Source organism: Conger conger, chromosome 17, assembly GCF_963514075.1.
Source record: "Conger conger chromosome 17, fConCon1.1, whole genome shotgun sequence".
Taxonomy (NCBI): Eukaryota; Metazoa; Chordata; class Actinopteri; order Anguilliformes; family Congridae; genus Conger; species Conger conger.
The window spans coordinates 9,384,757-9,411,122 of NC_083776.1; the positions used below are offsets into that span (position 1 = coordinate 9,384,757).

Genomic DNA, 26,366 nt, shown 5'->3' on the forward strand with positions numbered 1-26,366 from the left:
CTTACCAAGTGTCACAATAACGTTTGTTCCATGTCTACAGATCTTACATTAACACTGACACGAACGCAATGACAGAGAAAGGTCACAAAGCGATTGTCAAATGGGCCAGTACGCTCATGATCACATTGAAAAGACCTAACGATGCAAGCGAGACTCGACGTTTGGACTGGTTTTTATTACTGGTTACGCAGATACTCATCTTTTCCTCTGAATATAATCAGCAAAAAAGCAAAAGACTTTATAAACTGATCAGGTTTATGCAGCTTCTCTCTTAGAGGGGCTACTATCACCGGTAATATCATAATTCCTGTATGTCCAATTCTCACCTGCATAAGGTGTCAGTTTATAAACGTATACCCAGTCTATACATAGGATATAATTTCTCTACAAACTTGTACAATAACACAAACACAGGGATACTCAAAGCTGGCCCTTGGGACAAGTAGTGCTGGTTTTCATTCCTGATTTTAACCTTGACATTATGGACTATCAGGCAGAGAAAAACAGTTCGAGGAAAACCCTGAAGTGCAGATTTGAGTATCCCTGCAATAGTACTTTCTGGTTTGAAAATAACATCTGTATTTATGCTATATATTTATTTATATATCTACTTTCGCATTTTATATTATATCTTACTGAGGTATTAAACATAAAAATAACATCTCATTTAAAGACCTTTTTTTCCTAACCTTTTTTTTTTTCTTCCTGAAGCTTCGCAATGAAAGTTTAGGCTTATATGGCAAATGCACATCCCTCTCCAACTACATTGGTATAAGACAATTTTTAACACAGTTTAAATTCCTACTGAACGAATCATCACTGGACAGTAAAAAAATAGAGAAGTGCTTGTCAGTAGCAAGCTGACCAGGCAGTAGCTTATGAATGGCATTTAAACCCATGTCACATTTGACCGTACTTTCACACATCACTGTTCTTCCTATTAAGTCAATCGATGCAAATTTCACATTTTGCTCTTTTCCTCCTGGGAAAAGGTGAATGAAGTGATTGCTTTGTCCCGAAAGATTTTGGCTATGTTTCGCAAGGATAAGGGTGAGGCTGTGTTCAGTAATGGGGGGAGGGGAAGTGAAGACAGATACGAAGGGGTTTCTAAGTGAAATAAATGACTCATTTTGGGGTTCATGCAGTTAGGGGAAAGCTATGGAGCGAGGACAATGGGGAGGGGGGGGGGACTCAGAAATTCAACCAAATCCTGCTTTATATTCTTCTACTAAGAGTAGAAGGGTGTGGTTCTCATACATACGACTGACTGGTTTAGGGATACAGAGTACAGTGGGGGGGGTCTCTCAGACGTGCGACTCATCCAGGTCCAGGTCCACGGGAGAGATTGTGAGGGGGGAGAGGAGGGGGGACAGCAGGGGGGAGAGGAGGGGGTTCTCCGTGCCGTTCTCCTCGCTGATGTGCAGCACCGTGTGGGCGTGCTGCAGAAGGACGGACGTCTCTTCGTCCTCCGGGCTCTCCTGCAGCGGAGGCTGAGCGGGGATCCCCAGGATGGGGAGAGGGGGAGGCAGCGGGGAGGAGGAGTGACGGAGAGGAGAGGAGGAGTGGGAGGAAGGAGGCGGAGGGGTAGGGGTGGAAGGGGGAGGAGGGGACAGGCTGCTTTGGATTCCCCTTGGGTCTCTTCTCTCTGAGACCGTAGACAGCTGGAAAACACATGATGTGGGGGTCAGCTGTGTGCCTCTGGACAATGGAATGTCAAAAGACTGATGTCAGTCCTCTTCAAATCGCTTGCCTGGGTCCATAAATGCTGACTCTACTGTAGCCCCTGCACTAGCATATTTTAATGAAGCAACACTGCAAAAAAGTCTGTCTGAACAAGTGTTTAATGTCACTAAAAATCTTTACAAATATTAGAAAATATAATAAAATATCTGTTTGTTGTTCGATAAGTGAAATCCTCACCCCATTGGCAAATCTTGAAATGACTCAAACAGTCTCACTTCATTGGCAATATTTTTGTCTTATTTAGTAAAAATAAGAGAGAAAACAGAAATAAGATTTTAAGTCTGAATATCAGACAAAACTACTTGTTGACACTGATGTTGAGACTGAGTTTTGTATTTGCAGTGAAACCAGACTTAATGTTAAATGTTAAGTACATCTGCAGTTTCAGTATTATAACCCTATCAACTTTGTCCCCTTGCGGTTTCCTCCCAAATTATTTTTGCGTACACAGCACAAAACTAGTGTAAAATATGGGAAGCTTCTTGTACTGGGTTTCCTACCCTCTCCAACAAGGTATAATGTGTCATATTCAGGTGAAGGACAGTTTAGGAATATCGCTGAGTAAGCATAGCAGATGCAGATTTGTTAGAAAGCATTAAAGCGAGTAATCCCTTTTGGAGAGCTTTTTGGACACTTTGGGCACGCTTTATAAAAACATGCTCTCATATATGTGAGTAAAACACTCCAATTTTGTATAAAATGAGTTGCAGTCCATACACTGTTCAGTGTTCAGGGATGTGAACATGAAGTAATAAGAACACAATGCACAGACAACAGAAAAAAGCCTGTACAGTATTTCGGCTACCGTGTATGACATCATATGCTGCACCCATACCTGAGCTCGGGCGGGGCTGTGCAGGTCAGCAGCTGCGATCGTCGTGGCGACGGCAGCAGGAGACGCGGGGGAGGCGGGGCTCAACCTGTTGCTCTCAGCTGGGCGATCTTTGGCGGCTGCCAGGGGCGATGCGGCGGGTGCGTCCGGCTGGGTCTCGGTGAACGTGACCGACCTCTTCTGCTCCGTTTGGGCTGAGGAGAAAGAGAGGTGTTCAGGTTCGGGCATGCCTCCCCCTGGTGGCAGCTCTGACTATGGCACACATCACTGCCACTGGAGTAGAGAGCGGGAGGAGGGGCGGGGTTATGCGAGACAGACATGCAGAGCGCCCAATCAGCTGAGGTTCGGAATACGCCGTTACGTTGCAATAGGAAAGGTAATCATCTCACCTTCACAGTCCATTAAAGTTTCTTTTTAGAAATGAGACATAAACAGAACAGAATGACAGAGTCAGTTACTGGGGTCCGGGGTGATGATGATCACTTAATAAGACATAATAATAAGACTTAATAATAAGACACAAAAAAAGACACATACATGTATTACTGTAACCTAAACACAGTCAACATTGTATCTGTCTGTGACTGATGAACATGAACAAAAAGTAATATCAGCACATGAATCGAGGTCCAGCCAGCACTGAAATCTATGTAGTTTGGAGTTCATAGAAAGTACAAAGAATTTTTGTGAGGGTGGGGGGGTATTTTCTATTATTTTCAGTCTTATGTTTTTGACATTGGCCGACTGATTCGCACGCACACACGCACACAGAAACACACGCACACACACGGTGTTACCCAGGGGTTTGTGTTTGGGCTGGATGCTCCGGCGCGTGGTGGATAGGCGGGCACCGGGGCGGCTGCGCATATCGTGCGGAGCCTTGGGTATGGACAGCAGGGGGCGCCGTAACTGCAACACAACCACCGTATGAAATATCACATTACATTACATTAATGGCATTTGGTTCTTATCCAGAGCGACGTACAGTTGATTAGACTATGCGGGAGACAATCCTCCCCTGGAGCAATGCAGGGTTAAGGGCCTCGCTCAGTCAATTGAATCATGAATTTATCTGTTGTCACGAGTGTAAAAATGTTTAGAGACAAGCTGAAAATCAAAGTGAACTTTTTCTTAATTGAGTCAATTCTTAAGAATATGAACAGATCTTGAAGTATATATTTTACTTCATCATGTACCAGTGGCCTTGAATGTCGATCGAATTTCTTGTGTATACATTACATTACATTATTGGCATTTGGCAGACGCTCTTATCCAGAGCGACGTACAGTTGATTAGACTAAGCAGGAGACAATCCTCCCCTGGAGCAATGCAGGGTTAAGGGCCCAACGGCTGTGCGGATCTTATTGTGGCTACGCCGGGGATCCAACCACCGACCTTGTGTGTCCCAGTCATGTACCTTAACAACTACACTACAGGCCGCCCATGAAATATACCCTACGCATGCCTCCAATCTGCTACTGCTATCTCCAGGCTGTTCCACAGATCAAACATGAACACCCAAACAAGCGCCCCTTAGTCTCACCTCTCTCACCTGTCTCAGGCCTCTCTTTCGACCCAGAGGCGGCTGCATCAGGAGGTTCTGCTGGCCCGGCTCACTCTGCACACTGGCCACCCTGTGGAACCGACCCGGACACACACCACAGAGACAGGAGACAGGTCCCCCGTGAGCAGGAAGGGAGACCCGGAGACACTTCCACCACGCTTCTCACTGACACACCAGCTACAGAACGACATGGAGTCCATACGCAGTCATAATTTGCCATGTCAGACATCGACAGGAGTAGGGTTGCTGGAGCTGGAGAGGCAATATGGGACAACACGTCCACTGCGCTGGGAGGTCTCAGCACTCTGTCCCTCACTGAGACCATCTGTATTTTATAGTGGGGGAGTATTTAATTTATATCCTCAATACCAAGGATTATTCTCTCATTATTTCCCAATTGTGACTGTAAGCCCGTCCCTTCGCTGTCAGTTAGAGAGCACACACACCAGAACGCAAGTCCTCTGAGGTGTGTGTTGCTAGCACTTCAATCCACCAGCTGAACTGCAGTCATTGTGGTGGAAGACTGCATGACTTGGGCAGCTGGTGTCCTAGAGGAGTTATGACTGTTATGCAAAGAGGCGGGGGACAACCCATCTACTGCCTGAATGATGCCGTAATCTTCTACAGTCTGCTCTAGGAATTCAATAAAGCAGGTTAACTGTGTCCCCCACCACTTTGGGCTACCAGGCATAGTTGGTTGATGATATAGCTACAGACCCCAACGTGTGCTCATGATTTACGAGTGCGTTTATCAGCTGAGACACTCAAGAGCCCCCTTTGTCCCCCTGCCCCTCTCTCTATAGTCCTGCTCAATTTCCTATTTTTTTGGTGAAATATTTTATTGAACAGTCTGAATCTCAGAGATGAATCTCAGTGAGGGCTTTGTTGCCACGCCACTGCCCCTTTTGCCCCACAGATTGGCACCCCGGTCGGGGCACTCCAATTTGAGCAGCTGAAGCTGGGTCACGCATGAACACTATGGCATCATGGAAAGGGTGGGTGTGTGGAGGAGTGGGGGGTGGGGGGTGGGGTGGGGCTGACCGTGATGACACAAGAACCACACAGTGAGAGGCGGGGCGGGGAGGCCGAGCTCCCGCCCACCGCAGTTACAGAAGCCCGGCGGATGGCTGGAGATGGTGTCAGTTTGAAGCTGGGGGGAACAGAGACGTAACACCGGACCCACACATAGGACAGGGAGGAGAGAAAAACACGGCCAGCGACTTGATTGGATGTGATGAGCAACGAGGAGGAGGAGGAAGAGGAGGAGGAGGAGGCCACCCGTACCAAGCCCCAACACGCACGCGCGCACATACACACACACGGAAACACATACGCACACACATACACGCAGGGCTGCGACACTGTACCTAGACAGGTTACTCTCTTCCAGCATTCCTTGGGACTCATCTAGCACATTGGGCTCACTGCAGAAGGGGGTAGGGAGAAGAGTTTAGGGAGAGAGGAGAAGCAGACTGCAGTCGCTAACGTCCCCCTCACCTTCTCCTGCAGCATGTGGAGAGGAGGGCGTGGTGCTCTGCCCCCACCCACCCAGGCTCAAAAACCAGAGTCAATATCACACCACGCTCGCGGGCTGTTTGAACATCTCCTATCTGGAGACACCGCCAATGGGCTCTCTGTTTATGAACCTTCCCTTCCGGTGTCATCCGCTCATGATAACATGAACAGCCTCTCAACAGGGCAAACCCTTCAGCCTAATTTATACTTTGTAGCACGACACTTTCGATAAGTGTCGCTCGACAATGATTGGTGAAAGTGTACAAAGCTGCAAAGTATGAATTAGGCTTTACTAGCCAATCTGCACATACACAGGGACAGGCTCAGAATTGACAGGACTGTGGTCCATTCCAAGCTCTCAGCCACTAGGTTCACTCTACAGGACTGGTGCTGAGAAAATGCAGATCGTATTGGATGGGTATCACCATTGGCCCTCCACCATGTTATCAAAGAGAGTGGATATAGTGGGTCTGTGGAGCTTCTCTGGGTGTGTTCACACCAAGACACTCACAGACCCTCCCTACCCAGTCTGCCCAGAGTATCCCTGTTGGAGAAACTAGCCTCTACACCGGGGGGGGGTCACCGAACAGGTGTTTGATGGCCAGCTCATTGATGTACACGTTGAGAGACATTACTGCCTTGCTAGTCGATGGGCAAAGTGTATGACAGTTAAAGGGAATGTAGCCTGTCTGGAGGAATGTCCTTGTACATCACATTGACATGAGGTGTTTAGTAGCGGCTGGTTGGTGTGGTATGTGTTGATTAGTAGTAGCTGGTTGATGTGGTATGTGGTGTTTAGTAGCAGCTGGTTGGTGTGGTATGTGCATTTAGGAGTAGCTGGTTGGTGCGGTATGTGTTGTTAATAGTAGCTGGTTGCTATGGTATGTGGTGTTTAGTAGTAGCTGATTGGTGTGGTATGTGGTGTTTAGTAGTGGTTGGTTGGTGTGGTATGGTGATGTTTATTAGAGGTGTGTGGTATGTGGTGTTTAGTAGAGTTGTGTGGTATGTGGTGTTTAGTAGCGGTTGGTTGGTGTGGTATGGTGATGTTTATTAGAGGTGTGTAGTATGTGGTGCTTAGTAGAGTTGTGTGGTATGTGGTGTTTAGTAGCGGTTGGTTGGTGTGGTATGGTGATGTTTAATAGAGGTGTGAGGTATGTGGTATGTGGTGTTTAGTAGCGGTTGGTTGGTGTGGTGTGGTGATGTTTAATAGAGGTGTGAGGTATGTGGTGCTTAGTAGAGTTGTGTGGTATGTGGTGTTTAGTAGTGGTTGGTTGGTGTGGTATGGTGATCTTTAATAGAGGTGTGAGGTATGTGGTATGTGGTGTTTAGTAAAGTGTGCTGTACGTTACCTGTGACTGGGCAGCATGGTGCTCATGGTGGGTTCTGGTTGGCTGGCAGAGACCCCGGTGGTGTGGCTGGAGAATCGGCGCTGGGTGACGACGCTGGGCAGGAAGGTCTCCTGCTCACTCACCACGCTGGGAATGCTCACTGAGTCATCTGGGAAAGCAGAAATGGAGGGAGAGAGAAACGGAGGGGGGGGGGTCACATGACAGACATGCAGGGACAGCCAGTAGAAACAGGCAATACACAGGAGGAGGAGGAGGAGGAGGAGAGAACAGCAGGTAAAGGGCACCAGGACAGGCAGACGGGTACAGGCACATTCACACAGGGACACAAAGCCAGGTAAACACATGACAATCACAGACATGCAAAGCAGAAGAACACGCAATGGAGCGATGAAGAGGAAAAAAAAGATGGTGAGAAGGAAACAGAAGGAAAAGAAAGAGAAACATAAAGCAGAAATGTATTAATTTGATCCATCGCTCTCAAATGATACTGACACCATGATAGATACACAATCAGTGTCACCTAATACCTGTTATTACATTCATTACATTCATATCCCAATTGAAGCTTTGAAAATGTAACTAGTAAATGATTGATGAAACAACACAAAAATAAACAGACAGACAGTGCAATAATAAAGATTCAAATTAATTGAAAATCCCACTCCAGGTTGTAACACTAGTACTGCATGATGTCACAGTGCATTCTCTCATCCCTATTGGCTCTCTCTCAGACACATGACGCGGGTGAGCGAATGGGAGTAGGAAAGGGGGGTCTGACTCTCTTCCTCGTCCTCGTCGGTGCGGCTGAGGGTGTCCTGGGAAGGCTGTCTGGACGGCTGGCTGTCTTGCTCCCACACGGTCCCAGTGCCGGTGTTCGAGCGGGACATGGTCGCCAGGCTGAGGCGGTAGGCTGACGTGGACGTGCCCACCGTGCTAATGGAGGTCTTCCCCTGGTAGGCTGGAGAGACACAGGGAGGGGGTAGGTATTGTTAGCACCCCTGGTCTGCATGATGATGCTAATTTTATAAAAGACCCTGGTTTGACATGCAAACAATGGTTTTGGTCCAATAAAACAGACCAGTCTGTTATGTTAGCAATACTGATAGTCTTGTGATGGACCTTGGTTTAATGTTAGTGATGGTGGTAATCTTACGAAAGACCCTGGTATGTTATGTTAGTGATGATGCTAATCTTATGAAGGACCCTGGACTGTTATGTTAGCTACAATGCTAATCTTATGAAAGACCCTGGTCTGTTATGTTAGCATCAATGCTAACATAAGTGTCTTATGAGAGTCGCTCTTCTAGCTTTGTGCTTTCACTAGCATTATGTGTTTATGTCAGGCTGACCGGCGCCACTGTGCACCGCCTCCTTCAGGATCTTGAGCTCGTTGTTGAACTCGGCAAAGAGCGAGCTCTTGCAGAGCGGGCGGGGGATGAAGCGTCGCTCCAGCTGGTCGGCGATGTGGTGCCGAGCGTTGATCTCCTCCTGAGACTCCGCTGGCTGGGTCAGGAGCTGGAACATGAGTGGACCAATCATCTTTTGTCCAATGTATATAGTGATGCGAATATAACATACATCTGCTAAATGCCTGAATTCATATTTTTCTAGAAATGGCACTGGCAGAACCACAAAGGTTGTCTTTTCACGGCAGCAAAATGATTTGAACTGCAGTAAATACAGAGATAAATCATCTCGAACTGAAATGGTGAATTTCAGGAAGAATAAAAATATTCTGACCTTGCATTGTATGAAAGGGCGCAGCAGTACAAAGATGGGGATGCGGGTTCGAACAATGAAGTCGATGAAGTCCCAGAAGGCCAGGCCGCCCACCTTGCGCAGGGCCATCTCCTTCACCTGCAGGCTGAGCCTGTACCACTGGTTACCCAGCTGCCGCTCAAAGCACACCAGCACTACCTTCAGGGCTGGAGGGAGAACAGCAAGGAGAGACAGAGAGAGAGAGAGAGAGAGAGAGAGAAGGGAAAGAAGGAGAAATATCTTCACTCTCAGCCATGTAGCATATTCTCCTATCCCGAGCAACTGACACAGTTTATATTTTAACATACAATCGCTTCGACCACTGGATATTTAAGGCAATTCGGGTTAAATAACTAGGTCATGGGTACATCGACAGGACCTGGGAATCAAACCTAGCACCTCTCAGTTACAAGCTCAATTCCCTACTCCATATTATGCTTACACGGGACAAGGAGGCTACATCAGTTCCCTTCTTCTGAAGGACTGACCTGAAAGCTAAAAAAAGTAGCTGTAAAAAATGCACGGCCTAGCATACCACTACTGCCGAAACCCAATGCCTCTGCCCTACATGACCATACCCCAGCTCCCCATCCCCTAGCCTCCCATACCCAGGTAGACGGCCTGGCTGGTGGCTCCCCCCCTCCCCCACCCTCTGGCCCCCATCCCCTAGCCTCCCGTACCCAGGTAGGCGGCCTGGCTGGTGGACTCTGCCAGCCCCTCCCTGCGCAGGTCCTTGCCCGTGTCCCCGGGGGTGGAGCAGTGGGCGGGGGAGCTCTCCAGCATGAAGTTCTTGCTGCGGGAGGTGCTGATGATGCGGGGGGGCAGCAGAATGTTCAGCACCGTCTGCAGGAGCAGGAAGACCTCCGGCTGCTCCAGGTGAGGGCTGTCTGTGAAGGATCATGGAGAAAGAGGGGGAAAGTCAGAGAAATGCCACAGACATAGGCACACACGTTTAACATGCTAACATACTAAACTCTGGTCTGTGACAAGCCAGCCAGGCCATTGAGTGCTGGCACTCATTCAGGTAAGAACAAACATAGCCTAGTCTCCACTCATTACTGTTACTCACCCTGCTGGAAACAGCCTAAGCTGGTCAAGATAGTTTAAGCTGTGTTTTCAACACTTTTAGCTGGTCAGCCGGCTGTTCACCAGCCGACTAGCCCATAAAGTGAGCTAGTCTAGCAGTTGACCACTGACTTACTTTCCCAGCCTACAAGGGGGGGCAGACCTTTGCTTCCTGACCCCACAGTCAAAACGAATGGGATCAGCAGGTTCAGCAGCATCCCCTCTCGCCGCTCCTGATTGGTGAAGGGCGAAATCACATGACTGAGGGGGAAGTCATCTTTCAAAGCCTGTTGACATGAGTAGAGAAAGAATCATGTAAAAACTACAATCCTGAACATACAGTATAGGTAATGATGCACTTAATCACTTTTAACACATACAGAACATCAGAGCTTATCCTGAAGCAAAGTGCTTGAGGGACATATCATGCACAACAGCACTTGTTGCTGCAAACTCATAGATGTCCATGACCAGGCAGTGTGTGAGAATACATTTTGGAACATGTTTGTTCTAACACCTTCCCCAGGTTTCAGGTACGTTAGCCAGCTTCATGCTTTCTGAGGGATAAACAAACAGACCTTTTCCAATCCATCCACAGGCAGTATTACTTCAGGTTTTCCCCCTTTGGTTTATCTAAACACCCCATCACCTTAACCCCAGCCCCAGCTGGAGAAGGGCGGTCGGTGACCCACCTGTATCTGCAGGGCCACCAGCCGCACCACCGCCGTGCTGAAGGGGAGCGGGGGGGACAGGTAGGGGCTCAGGTGGAGCAGGGGCAGCCCGTCGGCCACACTGGAGGGCCCCACTACCCCCATCACCTGTAACACACACACACGCAGACAGGTTATAGAGGACTGTGGGGATGGGTGTGCGGTGGATGGAATAGACCCTGGGATGCGGGGTGTCCACGCCCTGAGCTCACCAGGTTGACACAGACGTTGATTAAAGAACGAAGGTGCGGCAGGAAGGAGATGATTGGCTGACGCTGGAGAGTCAAACAGATCCCCTCGATCAGACTGCTGGCAGCCTCCCATTCTACCTGTCTCCTGGCGAGAGAATTCATGCACTGTTAACATGAGACAAATAACCTCTACACACACGCTATCAACACATCTACATACAGACACACATCCCATCAACACACTGACTTACTGTACAGACACACACACCATCTACACACCTGTAGTCACTCTCACAAACCATTTACATATGTACCTACATGCATACACTCATACACACAAATACACTTCAATGCACAAACACCAACACCATCAACACACAAACACACATCATCAATGCACAAACACCATCAACACACAAACACACATAATCAATACCCAAACACCATCAACACACAAACACACACCATCAATGCACAAACACCATCAACACACAAACACACATCATCAGTGCAGAGACACAATGTCTACACACCTACACACAAATATACACCGTCTACATACAGACACTGTGTATACACACACACACACACACATGTACTTAGTCAATAAACACACGCACAACATCCACATTACAGCACACTCTAAAAACACAGGCACGGTCTACAACAGGAACAAGCACACACACAGAAACAGGATCTAAAGGACGGTATGGAGCGACGGTGTGACACACACAGGCAGCGTCGGGGCGCATCGTGCGGACGGACCTGGTGACCAGCGCCTGCGGTCGAGCGCACCTGAGCGTGGGCATTTTGTGGATCTTGTTGAACATGCGGTCCAGTCTCTTGAGGATGAGGATGAGGGCGGGGCGAACGGCCTCGGTGGCCCAATCGGTGATGGGCAGCATCTCGGTGATGTAGCGCTTCAGGCCCCGGCTCTCCATGGTCAGGGTGTCGTACGGGGCCAGCTTCAGCAGGGAGTGGGCTATCTCTGCCAACCTGGAGCGCAGGATACACGTGTACACACACACATATACACACACATGCATGGACACACACGCACGCAGGTACACACACACACACACACGTATATACATACACACACGCACACAAACACACATATATGGATATCAGTTCACCAGCCCATTGTCAGTAGACCCTTCCACCCTACACACATGGCAGTCTGTTGCAGCATCACCCATTTTCACATCTGGAATAGAAGCAGTTATTCAGTTTATTGAACCCACCCAACTCACAACCTTCAAGGTGTTGTTCAGCATCTCAGGGTCAATTACCCATGTAGGACAATATCTGACCGGTGTCGGTTAATATCTCAGTGACTGGTATAGACCAGCCTTATATATGCCATAGACTGTAATGGCACTTATATAGTTGTCCCGCAGGGTATTCTAGCTGTCAACTGTGGTATGCTAGTTTGGAAGTTGATGTATTCTTCAAGGGTTCCGATTATATCTGTATGGTTACACTCAGACTCGGAACTGTACTGTCCTCTCAGGTCCTCTTCTCACTTGTGCTTGTGTTTGATCTGCACTTCGTTGTAAGTCGCTCTGGATAAGAGCATCTGCTAAATGCCAATGTAATGTAATGTAATGTAATGTAATGGTGTTGGTCAGTGTCTCAGCTGCAGTACCCAGTGCTGGAATAGACCAATGATTGTGTGTGTGTTCTGACCATGTGAGAGCCTCCATGCTGTACATGAGGGCCTGTAGAAGGGTGTCCAGTGTGCACCGTGTGTGTATGTGTGTGTGTGTGTGTGTGGGTGTTCTGACCATGTGAGCACCTCCATGCTGTACATGAGGGCCTGTAGAAGGGTGTCCAGTGTGCACCGTGTGTGTGTGTGTGTGTGTGTGTGTGGGTGTTCTGACCATGTGAGCACCTCCATGCTGTACAGGAGGGCCTGTAGGGAGGTGGCCAGTGCAGCAATAGCAGCGATCTCATCACAGCCCTGGTGTTGGTCATTATATCAGTGTCAGTAGCAGTCCTGGTGTTGGTCAGTATCTGTGTCAGTAGCGTTCGTGGTGTTGAACAGTATCTCAGGGTCAGTAGTGGTCCTGCCGTCGGTCAGTATCTCAGGGTCAGTACCCGTGCCCTCTGACCTCATGTGGGACTTGATGTCCAGCAGCTCGAGGGCGGTGACGCGGGGCTCCCCGGCCACGTTCTGCAGGATCTTGAGGCGCGGGCCGCAGTGCTTGTAGAACTCGGTGCAGACGTTGAGCAGGGACTCGCGCGGGCGGCGGAACTCCTCGCGGGCGTAGCGCTCGTCCAGCTCCTCCCGCGGCATTCCCTGCCCCTCCTCCAGCAGGTGCAGGTTGTCCCTCATGCAGTGGGACCTAGTTGACATGGAGACGCGTTGACATCACCAGACGAGTATGGGAGAGTGACATAATCACGTCAGCAGTGCAAGGATTAGCACCGGCAGTGACACCATGGAATGCTCTCCTGCTGAAATCTAAGAGTTATATAAACTGCCCGATAGCACGGTATTCAGTGCTGTCTTACTGAGGCTGGAACTAGCTGTACTGCCATGTTCATACATGTAACATTCACTGAGACTCTGTTACACTCCGGCACAGTTAGTGCCGTGAGATTATACCCGATTGAAAGCGGTGCTGCAACTCTGATTAAACAGATGGATTGGGATGCCCCCGTACCTGGTGTTGGCGCCCCCTGACATGGCGTGGTTGGCGGTGGTCGCGCCTTTGTGTCCCTGGTCACAGCGGCTCATCTGAGGGGCTGTCATCGGCCTGCAGGGCGGAGGGACACATGATGTCACACAAACCAGTGGGGGACAGTGCAATTACATCATGTTCCCATTCGGACTAGCAGTTTGTGTGTGAGAGGAAAGTGTGTTGGGGGCAAATATATGGCAAACCAGGCTTCACAGTGTTAACTTATTTTACTTAATTTTCTTTTACACAATTTTCTTAATTTTTTATATAATTTTCTGTGTGTGTGTCCAGTGTGCATCCGTGCGTTCGTGTGTGCTGTGTGAGTGTGTGTGTGTGTGTGTGTTCTGACCGTGTGTGTGTGTGTGTGTCTGTGTGTGTGCACATATTTGTTTTTGTGTGTGTGTGTGTGAGTACAGTGTGTGTATGTGTGCGTGTGTATGTGTTTTGAGTGTTGCTGTGTGTGTGTTCTGACCGTGTTAGCGCCTCCACGCTGTAGAGGAGCGCCTGTAGGGAGGTGGCCAGGGCAGCAATAGCAGCGATCTCATCTCGGGCAGCTGAGGCAGACTCCAGAGCCAGCGTGTTGTTTTTCATCTTCTGCAGGAAACACGGCACCAAAGCTTCCAGCACCATCAGCATCTGCAAACTGCCACCACCAGGGGGAGACACATTGCAGAACTGCTAGTGTCTGTCTGAATGGTATAGACTCCACAAGTAAAATAAAACCATGGCTAAGCCTTGAACAAGAAATTCAGAAAGCTGATTTACAAGAGGGTAATAGTATAAATTCATACCAACTCCACTATAAAATGCAGCATTTACTAGTGCAAGATGTTGTAAAGGAGTACAGTTGATTTGGCAGATTGCTGGGCATTATGGGATATTAGGTAGTGCACAAATGCAAGGCAAAGATGGCAGCCATGATATCCTATGATATTTACTGTGTAGTTTGTGCACCGTGTGACCCACCTCCTGAAGGATTCTGGGGCGTAGGCCACCACTGTCACACACAGCTTGATGGACTCACTGATGGAGAAGGCCAGGTCCTCATTACCATAGCAGAAATCTGGGCAAGACACAATAAAGCACAGCACTTCAGTACGCCCTGCAGTTTAAAGAAGGTTCTCCTGGTCTGTGTAATGCAGAGTGAGACACGTGATGTTGAAGTGGTTCCAGATCTGTGCAGTAAGACTGCAGCATCACTCAGGACTGTTAGTCAATAAGATCTCCGCAGATAGACTGTAAAGGACCATCCACACCAAAAACTATAAGCATAACTGTAGCAATAACAATGTGAGCATCCACACTGCTGAACGATAATTTGAGTAGTCTCGGCTGTGTCATCTGCCCTGACGCCCTGTAAATTGGATTTTGATTGACTGACAGTGTTTTATTGTTCATGCAGCTGGAAGAAATCACTTTACTCACAAAATATTGTTTGTCACTGCCGTTGTCGTGATAGTTGTGTGTGGACTCCACCATCCATATGAGTTAGAACACATTTTAAAACAACATATTTGTAGTTAAGATTCTAGTTATCGTTCTTGGTGCGGATGGGCCTTAAGTACAGTAGACTGTGGGACAGCGAGATCTGTGCAGTTAGACTGAAGGTCAGTAAGATGTGCAGTTAGACAGCAGTGTGTGCACGGTGAGATGGGGTTCTGCTCTCACCCAGGGAGCGTAGCGGCTTCTCTGCCTTCACCAGCTCCAGGGCATCCAGCGTGTCGGGCGTCTCGTTCTCCAGCGACACCAGCAGGTCAAACAGGCACTGCGCCGACACCCCCTTCGACAGCCCTGTACTGGTGGGGGTCTGAGAGACACACGCCCAACACAGGGACAGTTAAAAACACTCCCTCTCTCACACACACACACACACACACACACACACACACACACTCACAAACTCTCACTCACACACACACACAGCAGAGCAGGTCTCACAGTGAACTCCAACAGTGGGGCCACGCAGGCACACACACACACACACACACACACACACACATACACACACTCACAAACTCTCACTCACACACACACACAGCAGAGCAGGTCTCACAGTGAACTCCAACAGTGGGGCCACGCAGGCACACACACACACACACACACACACACACACTCACACATACACACACACACACACACACACACACACAGGAGCAGGTCTCACAGTGAACTCCAGCAGTGGGGCGACGCAGGCACACACACACACACACACACACACTCACACATACACACACACACACATACACACTCACACATACACACACACACACACACACACACACACACAGGAGCAGGTCTCACAGTGAACTCCAGCAGAGGGGCGACGCTGGCGAACAGCTGCAGGATGAAGGGCTTGCGGTGCAGGATGTAGAACTGTCTGCAGCAGAACTCGATGCCCTGCCTCAGCAGCGGGTTGCTCTCGTAGTCAGCGTACACCTGCAGCACGTAGAACAGCATCAGCCATGCAGGGCTCAATATAACTGCACATACACACCTCCCCCTTAGACGGGAACTACACATACAGCCACACTCCACAAGGGGGAAGCCTTTCAAAACTGCCATTTCAGCACATCAAATATTGACACAGGTTTTGGATTTACTCTCAAATGTCTGTGCCCCCTTCTGCAACTGCTTCCTATGCAGGAGGGTCTCCGAACATTCTGTGGTTTTGAAAGGATAGGGACACAACTGTTGGTTGCAAATGGGCAGAATGTCCAGACCATATGTGATTCAGAAAGTATCAGTATTTATTACAAAAGCATTGACTCTTTTACTGATATGAGTGGTGGTGATATGGGTATGACCCAGAATTCATGGGAAGCTCTCTGAACGGCGTGGCGTGCCCACCTGCAGCATGGTGGGGAGGATCCACTGGTACCCGCTGAGGGAGAACAGGTGGTTGAAGTGCACGGCGGTGTTGATCGCAGTGGCGGTGTACTGCCTGAGGAGGGCGCTGTCCTCGGGGTGCAGCAGCAGAGCCCCGTTGAAGACGTTGAGGAAGAGCATGATCTCATCGCCCCAGGGGTACTCACTGGGCATGCCCAGAAACATCTCCTCCAGCAGCTTGATCCACAGGACCTTATGGAGCGTATCGAGACCGAAGAGCTCCTTACCTACACACACACACACACACACACACATAAACACACACACACACATACACAAACAAACAAAAAATCATTACTGCCCATGGATTTCACACGGAGAGGTTGCCATGGAAATGTCCTTCAGACACCAGTGTTGAGTGATGTCACTGCCGGAGCCTGCCATGGCGACCGTACCTTGGGGCTCGCTGAAGAGGGAGAACTCGGCGTCGATGGCGGTGCGGGGGAAGGAGGGCAGGCGCAGGAGGTCCTCCTGCAGCAGGGAGACGTGGGATTGGCGGTGGAGGGCCGGCATGCGCTGGGTGAGGGAGATGAGGAAGAGCACACGCCCCACTTCCTCCAACTTCCTGGAGAACACCTGGGGGGCGGGGCTTATGTCAGTGTGTGCCATAATGTGGACAGAGTAAAGGTTCAGTGTTAAATCAACTCATGCAGAGTATGTATGGGCCCCATTAGACTCATATGCACTCTGTTGAGTTGCTTTAACACTGGACATTTTACATTACATTATTGGCACTTGGCAGATCCAGAGCGATGTACAGTTGATTAGGTTAAGCAGGAGACAATCCTCTCCTGGAGCAATGCAGGGTTAAGGGCCTTGCTCAAGGGCCCAACGGCTGTACGGATCTTATTGTGGCTACACCGGGATTAGAACCACCGACAATGGGTGTCCCAATCATTTACCTTAACCACTACACCACAGGCCGCCCCATGTGAATGATTAGAAGTCTTTGGTAACATTCACATGAATAGTTTGGCAAACCACAATAGAAATATACACATGTAAATAGATCTGCTCCTGCAGAAACAGTAGGTGCATTAATCCCAATGTCCTCCTCAAATTTTGACCCTACACCTAACCTAATTATCCCATCAAACCACTTATTGGTTACGCAGCCCTTTGTATTCTATAAGCATCTATTTTCCTCGTCACTTTCTCAGATAATCTTCATGGTTAATAAAGGAGACTGTAGTCTGCTGTTGTCACCTGCTTCTGGATGAGTTCCTGGCCCTTCTCCGGCAGCATGTGGACCAGGTTTAGCTGGGGCGACACGGACCGACGGAACGGGTAGATGTCCCGCACATAGGTCTGCAAGCAGAGCAGATCACATCATGGTAAATGGTAAATGGTAAATGGTTGGCATTTATATAGCGCCTTTATCCAAAGCGCTGTACAATTGATGCTTCTCATTCACCCATTCATACACACACTCATACAGCGATGGCGATTGGCTGCCATGCAAGGCACCGACCAGCTCATCAGGAGCATTTGGGGGTTAGGTGTCTTGCTCAGGGACTCTTCGACACAGCCCGGGCAGGAGAATCGAACCGGCAACCCTCCGACTGACAGACGACTGCTCTTACTGCCTGAGCCAATGAGACAACTGCTCTTACTGCCTGAGCCAATGAGACGACTGCTCTTACTGCCTGAGCCAATGAGACGACTGCTCTTACTGCCTGAGCAAATGAGACGACTGCTCTTACTGCCTGAGCCAATGAGATGACTGCTCTTACTGCCTGAGCCATGTCGCCCCCCTACTCGGGGCATCATCTGTTACAAAGTCTGGCGTCCTGATCAGTCAAATCAGATCCAACTACTAAGGAGCGGGGCATTTAACCTACAGTATAAGCCATTACGATGTGTACTTCTATAAGCTAGAGATCCAATGAGCTGCAACCTGGTTCAATTTGACAAAACTACTTATACAGCTATTAAATAGAAACAAACTATTTTCCTGAAAATAAAGTTAACCTGCACATTCTGAATCACAATTAACAGACTGTTAGATATAATTGAGGTGATATAAATTAAAATTAAGTCTGGAAGGCAAACGAGACAAAATAACACAAACAACAGCATCTGCATGTTATCTATACATTCAACATTTTTCGCAATATTTAATTAAGATTGATGATGCATTAAATATAAGTCAAACAAATTAACATTTAAACTGTCTCATAACAATGAAAAATAGCTCTTGGTGGTACCTTTGAGTAATGGATGAGGTTCCAACGTTTGTCCATGAGGAAGTAATGTGCTGAACGTGCTTCAGGAATATTGAAGAACTCGAGACACTCCTGTGACAACAATATTTTAGTGTCAGAGGCCCATTCATACAATCGAGCGGTTATCGCCATCTTGACTTAACAGCACTGTACAACCTAAATTAAATTTTACTTAAAAAATTGAGCAGTCAAAAATTACCTGAATACCTGAACAGATTAAGTTGCCCTACACGAATGGTTCAAGGTAATTGAGTTTAATCAAACCATTAAACTGAATTGAATCATTTATATGGAAGGTAGTCTTCTACCTGCTGCTGAAATAATCTAACAGCATGTTAATTATATAATTATATAAATTCTATTAAAGGTGATGATAGCAGGGTCAATCTCCTTGGGGTGGTTATAAAGTTACTGGTTGCAGTTACTCATTCAGTCCTTTGGGGGCAGCGTTCTAAACAGGCTTACCTTGAGCAGTGCCTCAAACTGGGTGTCCTCATGCACAGGGAGCTGGGTGGGAATGTCACACTCATTCTGCCCATGGACCACCAGGGTCTTGGTTCCTGTTCGGACGAAAAGTGGAGCGACATCACCAAAAAAAACAAACCCAGTGCTCATCTGCTGTAGTTCTTCCATGCCATCCTGCAAACTTCACACATTAGAGTTAAGCTTGTAACGGTCTTGTCAGCATATCTGTGGGTCCACCTCCTGTCTACCAAATTGACAGATTGTTTACAGTAGCTAGATGTTCAGTTCCACCAGTCTTTCACAGGGGCTTCCAGTTCTACAGTACATGTATGATAGTGCATGAATTTTCATGATGCATGCCCAAGAATAGAACACCCATCGATAGTTGTTTTGCTTTTTTGAACATCAGAATGTTAGAGAGAAAGTTGACAGAGTTATATAAAGATTTGACCATCTGGTTGGTCTAATGTATCTGCTCTAAAACCCTTTGTCTAGCGTCCTATGTATCCATTGTATGTGTGCATGGTGACCTCATGATGACCATTTTGTTGTCTAGAACCAGAGGGAAAACGGCATGCAGAAACAAAGCTGGATTCCATGAAAGCTCTTCCTCACTCCAGCATAGATGCAGCCCTACCTGGCATGGACGCAGTGACCAGCAGTTTCACCTCACACTGCTCCTTCTTCATGGTCTGCTTCAGGTCCTTGAAGAAGAGCCCCTCCACGTAGCCCACCACCTCCCACAGGAAGGTCAGCGTGGCCGAGATGGCGTCCATGCCCCACTCGCAGGGCGTCCGCACAAAGTACATGATCAGCCCCACCTGAGGAGGAGGGGATAACTGTCAATCAACCACAACAAACCAATCAGAATGCAGTCTTTGTTACTATGAGACTAGGTATGATTTGCTCAAATTCTGGTGCCACTGAAGAAGAGAACTGAAGGATTGTTGTGTGTTGTCAGTCTATGATCGATACAAACTAGCAGCCATTAATGCCGTTGCTTTGGTACCTTGTCAAGACTATTGTGGTTAAAATGGTGAAGTAAATTGTGACTGGTTTTATATAAATGAGTAAACACTTGGCTCTGCATCTCACCAGGTAGTTGAAGAGAATGTGAGAGGTCTGGGCCGGCAGGTCTCCTATGTTCAGCAGCAGCTTCCGGAGCATGTACATCAGCTCGTCCTGGAGCACAGGAACAAGAGCTTTTGAAGGTGCCAGTCACTAAATACTAAATTACCATACTGAGATGTCTGATTGTGTTTCATCAATGGTACATGGCACATTCAGTGATACACTTGGTAAAGGGGTTTTAGATGCCTTAAAACCTAAATCATGTCTGAGGGCCACCTGGAATAAGATTCAAACACCTGTATCTCATCAGACATATCAGTTTTGACACAGAATATGTCATTTATCATGAAAACCTTAAGTAGTCAAGTAAACACAGATTTCTTAAAACATGGTCAAATTAAACTCATGATTAGGTCTTTGGCCTGAAAAACAGGAATACCACACAAACAGCCCTGATAAGAATGTACAATGTAGGTGCAGCTGACATCAGTGTGAGAGCTGAAGCTCTCAGACAGGAAGAGTTAAGTATGATGTCACTTCCTCTTACCTGTCTGTTGCTGACAGTAAGCTTCTCCAGGAAGTGCCTGAGCACCAGAGCAGGGTCCTCGATCAGACAGTTCCACAGGACCTGCTGGGCCACTGCACTCACTGGATCAGGGAACACACACATAAGCAAACTCAGAAATTCAATACATTTATTTATCTACCGGACCATTTTGTCCAAATAAATGTTAATAACATAATAGAATAATGGTAAGTATCACCAAGTGCCATTATCCATCAGCATAGCATAATAGCATTAAACATAATATATCAAAACACACCTTTTCAAACTCTACCTTAGTCCTTCCTCCTGATTTCCCCCGCCCCCCCTTTCTGATATCCCTACCCTCCTTGTCTCCCAAAAAAAAAAAAAATAAAAAAAATAATTGCACTTTTGATGACGACTATATGTTTAGGACAGCATTCCATGTGTATTTTCCTAGTTATGGATGTGATGCTTTGACGTTGTGGTAGGACCTATGCATTTGTAAGTCGCTTTGGTTTAATAGCTCCTGCCAAATGACAAAAATGTAAATGTAAATGTAACAATAACATAATAAGGAAGTAAAACTCTATACATCACACAACAGCTGCGATGCTAGGTGTGTGCAGGGATGACATCACAGAAAGGCCCTACCCGCGACGCCGTCCTCCCGCACCTCCCCGTCCTCCATCAGGTGCACGATGGGCAGCACGGCCGCACAGATGCATGCTGGGAACACAGCCTGCGGGGGCTGCAGGACGTGGTGAGTGGGCGTGAGCTCAGTGGTGTTCTCCTCGTCTGCGGGACAGAGATAAGGGTACAACCCGGTAAAACTTCACAAACCTCACAAAAAACTGCGAAAACAAATGTCACTGCCTTGTGATCTAATTCTATTTTAGGGACACTCTGCATAGGCATAACACATTAAAATCACAGCATAAGGCTACATCTATGAAAATAAAAATGAGAAGCTCTATCGTGTTAATTAAAATGACAAAAGCACATGCTTCAGCGTAAATTAATTCCTCAGCAGTTAAGCTGCTCAGGACGTGCTTCACGCTATTAAAAATCACTATATAAATTCAAAGGTATTATCATTATAAACACAATGCATCTGATCCATGCCTTATATTAATACTTATAATACACTTGGATCGCTTTGGATTAAAAGCGTCTGCCAAATGACTAAAATGTAAATGTAAATAATACTGTTGTAATATGTAAAAATATCAGTGTAACATTGTAAATATGTTCTCAGGGCCAGTCCAGTACACAGATCATTCAGGCCTGTAGCAGCAGTGAGAGCGGTGACCTCTGACCTTCGGCACTGACGACGGAGCGCACGGACCAGACGGAGCCGCGGCGGAAGGAGTAGTTCCTGTGCGAGTTGCTGGAGGCGCAGGAGGGGCTGACGGACAGGCGGCGAGACGCCAGGTTCACCACTTCTTCTGCTGACGGGGAACAAGGGGCACCACGTCAGACTGCCCTGACAGAGCATACATGCAGGAAAACACACTGACACAGAGCATACAGGACAGCACACTGACACAGTACATACATGCAGGACAGCACACTGACACAGTACATACATGCAGGACAGCACACTGACACAGTACATACATGCAGGACAGCACACTGACACAGTACATACAGGACAACACACTGACACTGTACATACAGGACAACAGACTGACACAGAGCATACATACAGAACAACACACTGACACAGTACACACTGATATAGTACAGACACACAACAGAGCACATATTTCTGCCTACTGGCTCTATCAGACAGCACACTGACACAGTACAGACACAAGAGACACTAAAGGGTGCCTACAGTTCTAAGAAACTGAATTCCATTATGGCTGTAACCAGTGTGTTTCAAAGAGAGAGAGTTGAAGGCGTTGAAGTGCCACAGTGCTGTTCTCCCACACAGCCCCTCTGGGCAGAGCCTGTTCATTGCAACCAGTCTGCCTGCCAGTATAATCTACCCACCAGCTCCCTGCTCCTGGGAGTTCACATAGATCCAGAGACTTCTCCCTGAGCACCTCCTGCAGCACAATCTATCTCCATATTTACCCATGTTTTAGTTCAGGCTTGCAGGCTTCAGTAAAGTCAGTTAAAATCCTCATCAGAGGAGGTTTATAAACTTTCACTGAACTTTCAACCATTATTGTCATTCACAGAGTTAAAGAAATCTTCCTTGTAATCTAAAAGACAATTTACAGCGAGAGAGCGTGAGTCACCAGAATTTCACCGAGGGGTGGGTCATATATGAAGGTTGAAGACCCAAAACAACATCCCATCCCACAAAACGTATGGACTGAGCTATCCCAGCATGCAGAGGTGCGGGGCGAGGCCCACCTTCCTCCTCCTGCTCGGGGGGCGGGCTGCAGGTGGGCTCGTAGCAGGCCTCCTGGGTGATGGGGATGGCGGTGATGATGCTGGCCTCTCTCCCCAGCCTCCTCTTCTCCTCCTCCTGCTGCAGGTTCTTCAGGATATGCTCCGCCCGCTGGTGGGAGCGTGACACCGCCCGTGCCGAAAACGACTTCTGCAGGAGCAGGGTGGGGGGGGGAGGGAGGGAGGGAGAGGGCAGGGCTGAGACGCTGAGGCTTCTGGGAAAAGGGCGTGGGGCTCATACAAGGCCAGCCACCACCAGAGCAAAGGCAAACAGTCGGTAAGGACACGGCACAACCCCAGCAGCCTTACACTAAACTGATGATGTCCAAACCCTTTACACACAGCCTTTATCCCAACTCTTATGTGTTTAGTTCCTCCTGATAAAAGATACTAATTCTGAGTCATAAAATTCTATTTAATAAAAAGTTCATAAACGTATTATAGATTTTTAAAGCAATAAATACAATACAGTAACAGTGTCATGATTTTAATCCAAACATAATAAGTAATTTGTAAAATAATTAATAGTAGCATGGTCCTGATACATTGCGGACAGGATAGTATTTTTCATCGGGAAACTAAACAAATTCCATTGCACACCAGCCCACACAGATGCTATGCGGACCTGTACACTGAATCAACAGCACGATGAAATGACAAAACCAGGAAACATGACCCATGAGTTCAGACCCATGTAAAATCTGATGGTGAAGAGCACACATTTCCCATGCTTATGCATGCAGAACACCATGCGCTTTACTCTGGGACCAGCATGCTCCTACACTTACACACTACTTTACCATGCCTGTTTGGGCCTTATCATGCCTTCTTAACGACAGTAAAACCATGGTATGCGTTTAGAAGGGATGCCGGTTTATGTAGAATGCGCAGCCGTTTGGGCCTTGGGTTCCAGTTTGTTGTGGGTGGGGTGGGGTGTGGCGGGGTGTGGTGGGGTGAGGGGGCAGGAAGAGGTCATTTCAGAGGTTCAACAAACATTCACTTATCGAAGTACAATCCCAGATCATCACTGAATGCACGTCCATACAAGCAGCTGTAGAGAAATCACAACTTACTATGGGAAAGACTGACTGAATTAATGTGGCATACTAAAAACAAGAAACCAATAGACAGATTACAGCTCTCAGTATAAAGTCCATCTGCCAATATCATTTTCAGCTATGGAATATTAGCAAGTGATGTTGGGACATTATCTAGCATGCTGTCCGGAACCAAACAAAACACTTGTAGTTTCCATAGCTGATGGTACACAATCAGTAATCACCACGGTAACCAAGTGAATACAGTCATACCACGAAACAAAGCAAGCGTATGTCCCTTAACCCTGGTTTTACCTATTGCTTTTGATTTCTCAGTACAGATTAGACACATGCTTTCTATTGGGCTTGAATAGTTGCTTAGCAAACCTTACAAACAATTCTCATTTCTTGGTAGGACTGTAAGATTAAGTTTACATACGTTAAACAGTTCAAAACTTCACCACAGAATTTACAGTGATGCAGTATGCCGGGGGGTGGGGGAATGGGTTAGGTGGGAGGGTGTGGAGTTAAGTGGGGGGACAGGGTGTTTTAAATTAGTAAAATTAGTCGCTCAGATGCAAATCAAAAAATGGAAGTGCAATTTAAGGTGTCATCTGCGCTCGGTGTAGTATAGAGTACGGCTTGTGTTAATACAAAACATGGAGACTGACATACCAGTCATTTTCACCTGATATTTCACCAGATGATTATGATATAATTTCTATGATCACACTTTACAATAGGGTTACATGAATTGCCAATAACTAATTTAGCTGTTGACATGAATAATTATGTACAATCATTATGAAATTAACTTTTCCTAAGTTAATGTATTTGTTTACAACTAACTAATGTATTAGTTACATGAATATCTATGCATTAGCAAACCATAGTATAAACTTACAATTCGTTAACCATTAACAAATCCATGAACACTTTTTTGATTCCAATATGAATTGGCATTAACTAATGTAGCCATTAACATGACTTATTGATGTCCAAATACATTTGAAAAAGTCGAAGAGTAAATTCTCAGAAGTAAGTTACTTAACAACTACATTTGTTAATGTCAATTCATGTACTGTTATTACGAAGCGTTCCCTGTTTCATAACAATCCACGTCTTTGTTTACACGTCTACGTCTGTTCACAGGCCCTTCTCATTGGCGTCAGGCCCTCCGTTTTGAGGACGTGTGCAGCTGCAGGGTCCAGGGGCAGAGCTGCGCAGGCGCTGCGTCGGAGGAGCGCACCTCCTGCGCAGCCGCGTGGAGCCGTCCGCAGCTGGCGCTACGGCGCGTCGCGTGCTGCCCTGAGGCTGGAGCGCGGTCGGGACTGTACACCGATTACACAATTCACTGATGGAATAGAAGCACACAGACCCATGCGATGGATGTCCACACACGGCGGGAAAACGGCTAGGCTGCGGAGGCAGAGGGCGGGACTTACAGACTGGTCCTCGTTGATCGGGTCCTGGACGCTGCCCGTGTTCTGGGGCACCCACGGCGGGTCGAACATGGGCACGCAGGGCATGCCCAGGATGGGGGAGGGCAGCGTGAAGTTTATGCTGGGGGGCGGGATCTGAAAGGGATGGAAGGAACCACAGTCAGCAAGAGCAATTAAAGATAATGCTTTATTTTACAGGACATTAAACGCCTTTTACTGGACAAATACCAGGCAATTATGTGTAATTATTAGGTAACTATTTAGATTTTAGAGGTAAGTATGATGAAATGTGAAACAAGTTTGTTTAATGGTACATAATGACTTTGTTTCAAAGTACTTACCTCTGAAATCAGAAGTAAATCACTGTAATAACTACACAAGTAGCTGTGTATTTACCCAGTAAACACTAGGTAATTAATGGGCTGTAAAATAAAGCCATACCAAATGAATGTCAATGTCTTTAGAAAGCGTAAATAGAAGCAGAGCCTGCAGGAGTGAGGGTGAGAGTGGCGGTACGGACCTTAAAGATCTGCTGTGCGCCCTCCTCCATGCGAGGCCACACCTGGTAGCGGAAACGCCACAGCGTGTAGAACTTGAGCACGGAGCCGATGCGCTGCCCCGCCTCCTGGTGGTGGAACTCCGCCATCATCATGTCCGTGACCGTGTCCGGAACCTTCACCGCGCACAGCAGGAACATGGCCGCTGTCGGGACACGCGTGCAGACATGTTCAAAAACATATAAACACACAGGCATAGCACGAAGAAAAACTACTATTACTACTACTACTACTACTACTACTACAATTTAATTGGATTTATTTATTAGAATATTAATTTTTTCACATACCCCAGTATGTGCCGTGTATAGGTGTCATGTGTATGTGCAGTGTGTATCTG

At 47.4% G+C, this 26,366-nt stretch overlaps 1 protein-coding gene across 1 annotated transcript in view; it reads right to left on the reverse strand.

Moving 5' to 3' along the window:
* Positions 1–480: 480 nt before the first annotated feature.
* Positions 481–26,366, reverse strand: part of LOC133116881 (protein unc-80 homolog) — a 58,798-nt gene continuing 32,912 nt past the window's right edge. The window contains exons 34-66 of the mRNA XM_061226885.1: positions 25,990–26,171; positions 25,473–25,604; positions 22,955–23,141; positions 21,907–22,038; positions 21,242–21,385; positions 20,609–20,709; positions 20,086–20,172; positions 19,628–19,811; positions 18,991–19,085; positions 18,508–18,597; positions 17,507–17,608; positions 16,696–16,876; positions 16,262–16,527; positions 15,716–15,850; positions 15,083–15,221; positions 14,381–14,477; positions 13,887–14,057; positions 13,373–13,489; positions 12,842–13,075; positions 11,523–11,723; positions 10,749–10,872; positions 10,519–10,644; positions 9,990–10,113; positions 9,442–9,648; positions 8,744–8,928; positions 8,353–8,518; positions 7,782–7,961; positions 7,004–7,151; positions 5,507–5,563; positions 4,128–4,209; positions 3,365–3,484; positions 2,579–2,755; positions 481–1,661 (exon numbers count right to left, since the gene is read on the reverse strand). Coding sequence (XP_061082869.1) covers positions 1,305–1,661; positions 2,579–2,755; positions 3,365–3,484; positions 4,128–4,209; positions 5,507–5,563; positions 7,004–7,151; positions 7,782–7,961; positions 8,353–8,518; positions 8,744–8,928; positions 9,442–9,648; positions 9,990–10,113; positions 10,519–10,644; positions 10,749–10,872; positions 11,523–11,723; positions 12,842–13,075; positions 13,373–13,489; positions 13,887–14,057; positions 14,381–14,477; positions 15,083–15,221; positions 15,716–15,850; positions 16,262–16,527; positions 16,696–16,876; positions 17,507–17,608; positions 18,508–18,597; positions 18,991–19,085; positions 19,628–19,811; positions 20,086–20,172; positions 20,609–20,709; positions 21,242–21,385; positions 21,907–22,038; positions 22,955–23,141; positions 25,473–25,604; positions 25,990–26,171 — 5,030 coding nt within the window. The 3' untranslated portion in view covers positions 481–1,304. The remainder of the gene's footprint in view (positions 1,662–2,578; positions 2,756–3,364; positions 3,485–4,127; positions 4,210–5,506; positions 5,564–7,003; positions 7,152–7,781; positions 7,962–8,352; positions 8,519–8,743; positions 8,929–9,441; positions 9,649–9,989; positions 10,114–10,518; positions 10,645–10,748; positions 10,873–11,522; positions 11,724–12,841; positions 13,076–13,372; positions 13,490–13,886; positions 14,058–14,380; positions 14,478–15,082; positions 15,222–15,715; positions 15,851–16,261; positions 16,528–16,695; positions 16,877–17,506; positions 17,609–18,507; positions 18,598–18,990; positions 19,086–19,627; positions 19,812–20,085; positions 20,173–20,608; positions 20,710–21,241; positions 21,386–21,906; positions 22,039–22,954; positions 23,142–25,472; positions 25,605–25,989; positions 26,172–26,366) is intronic.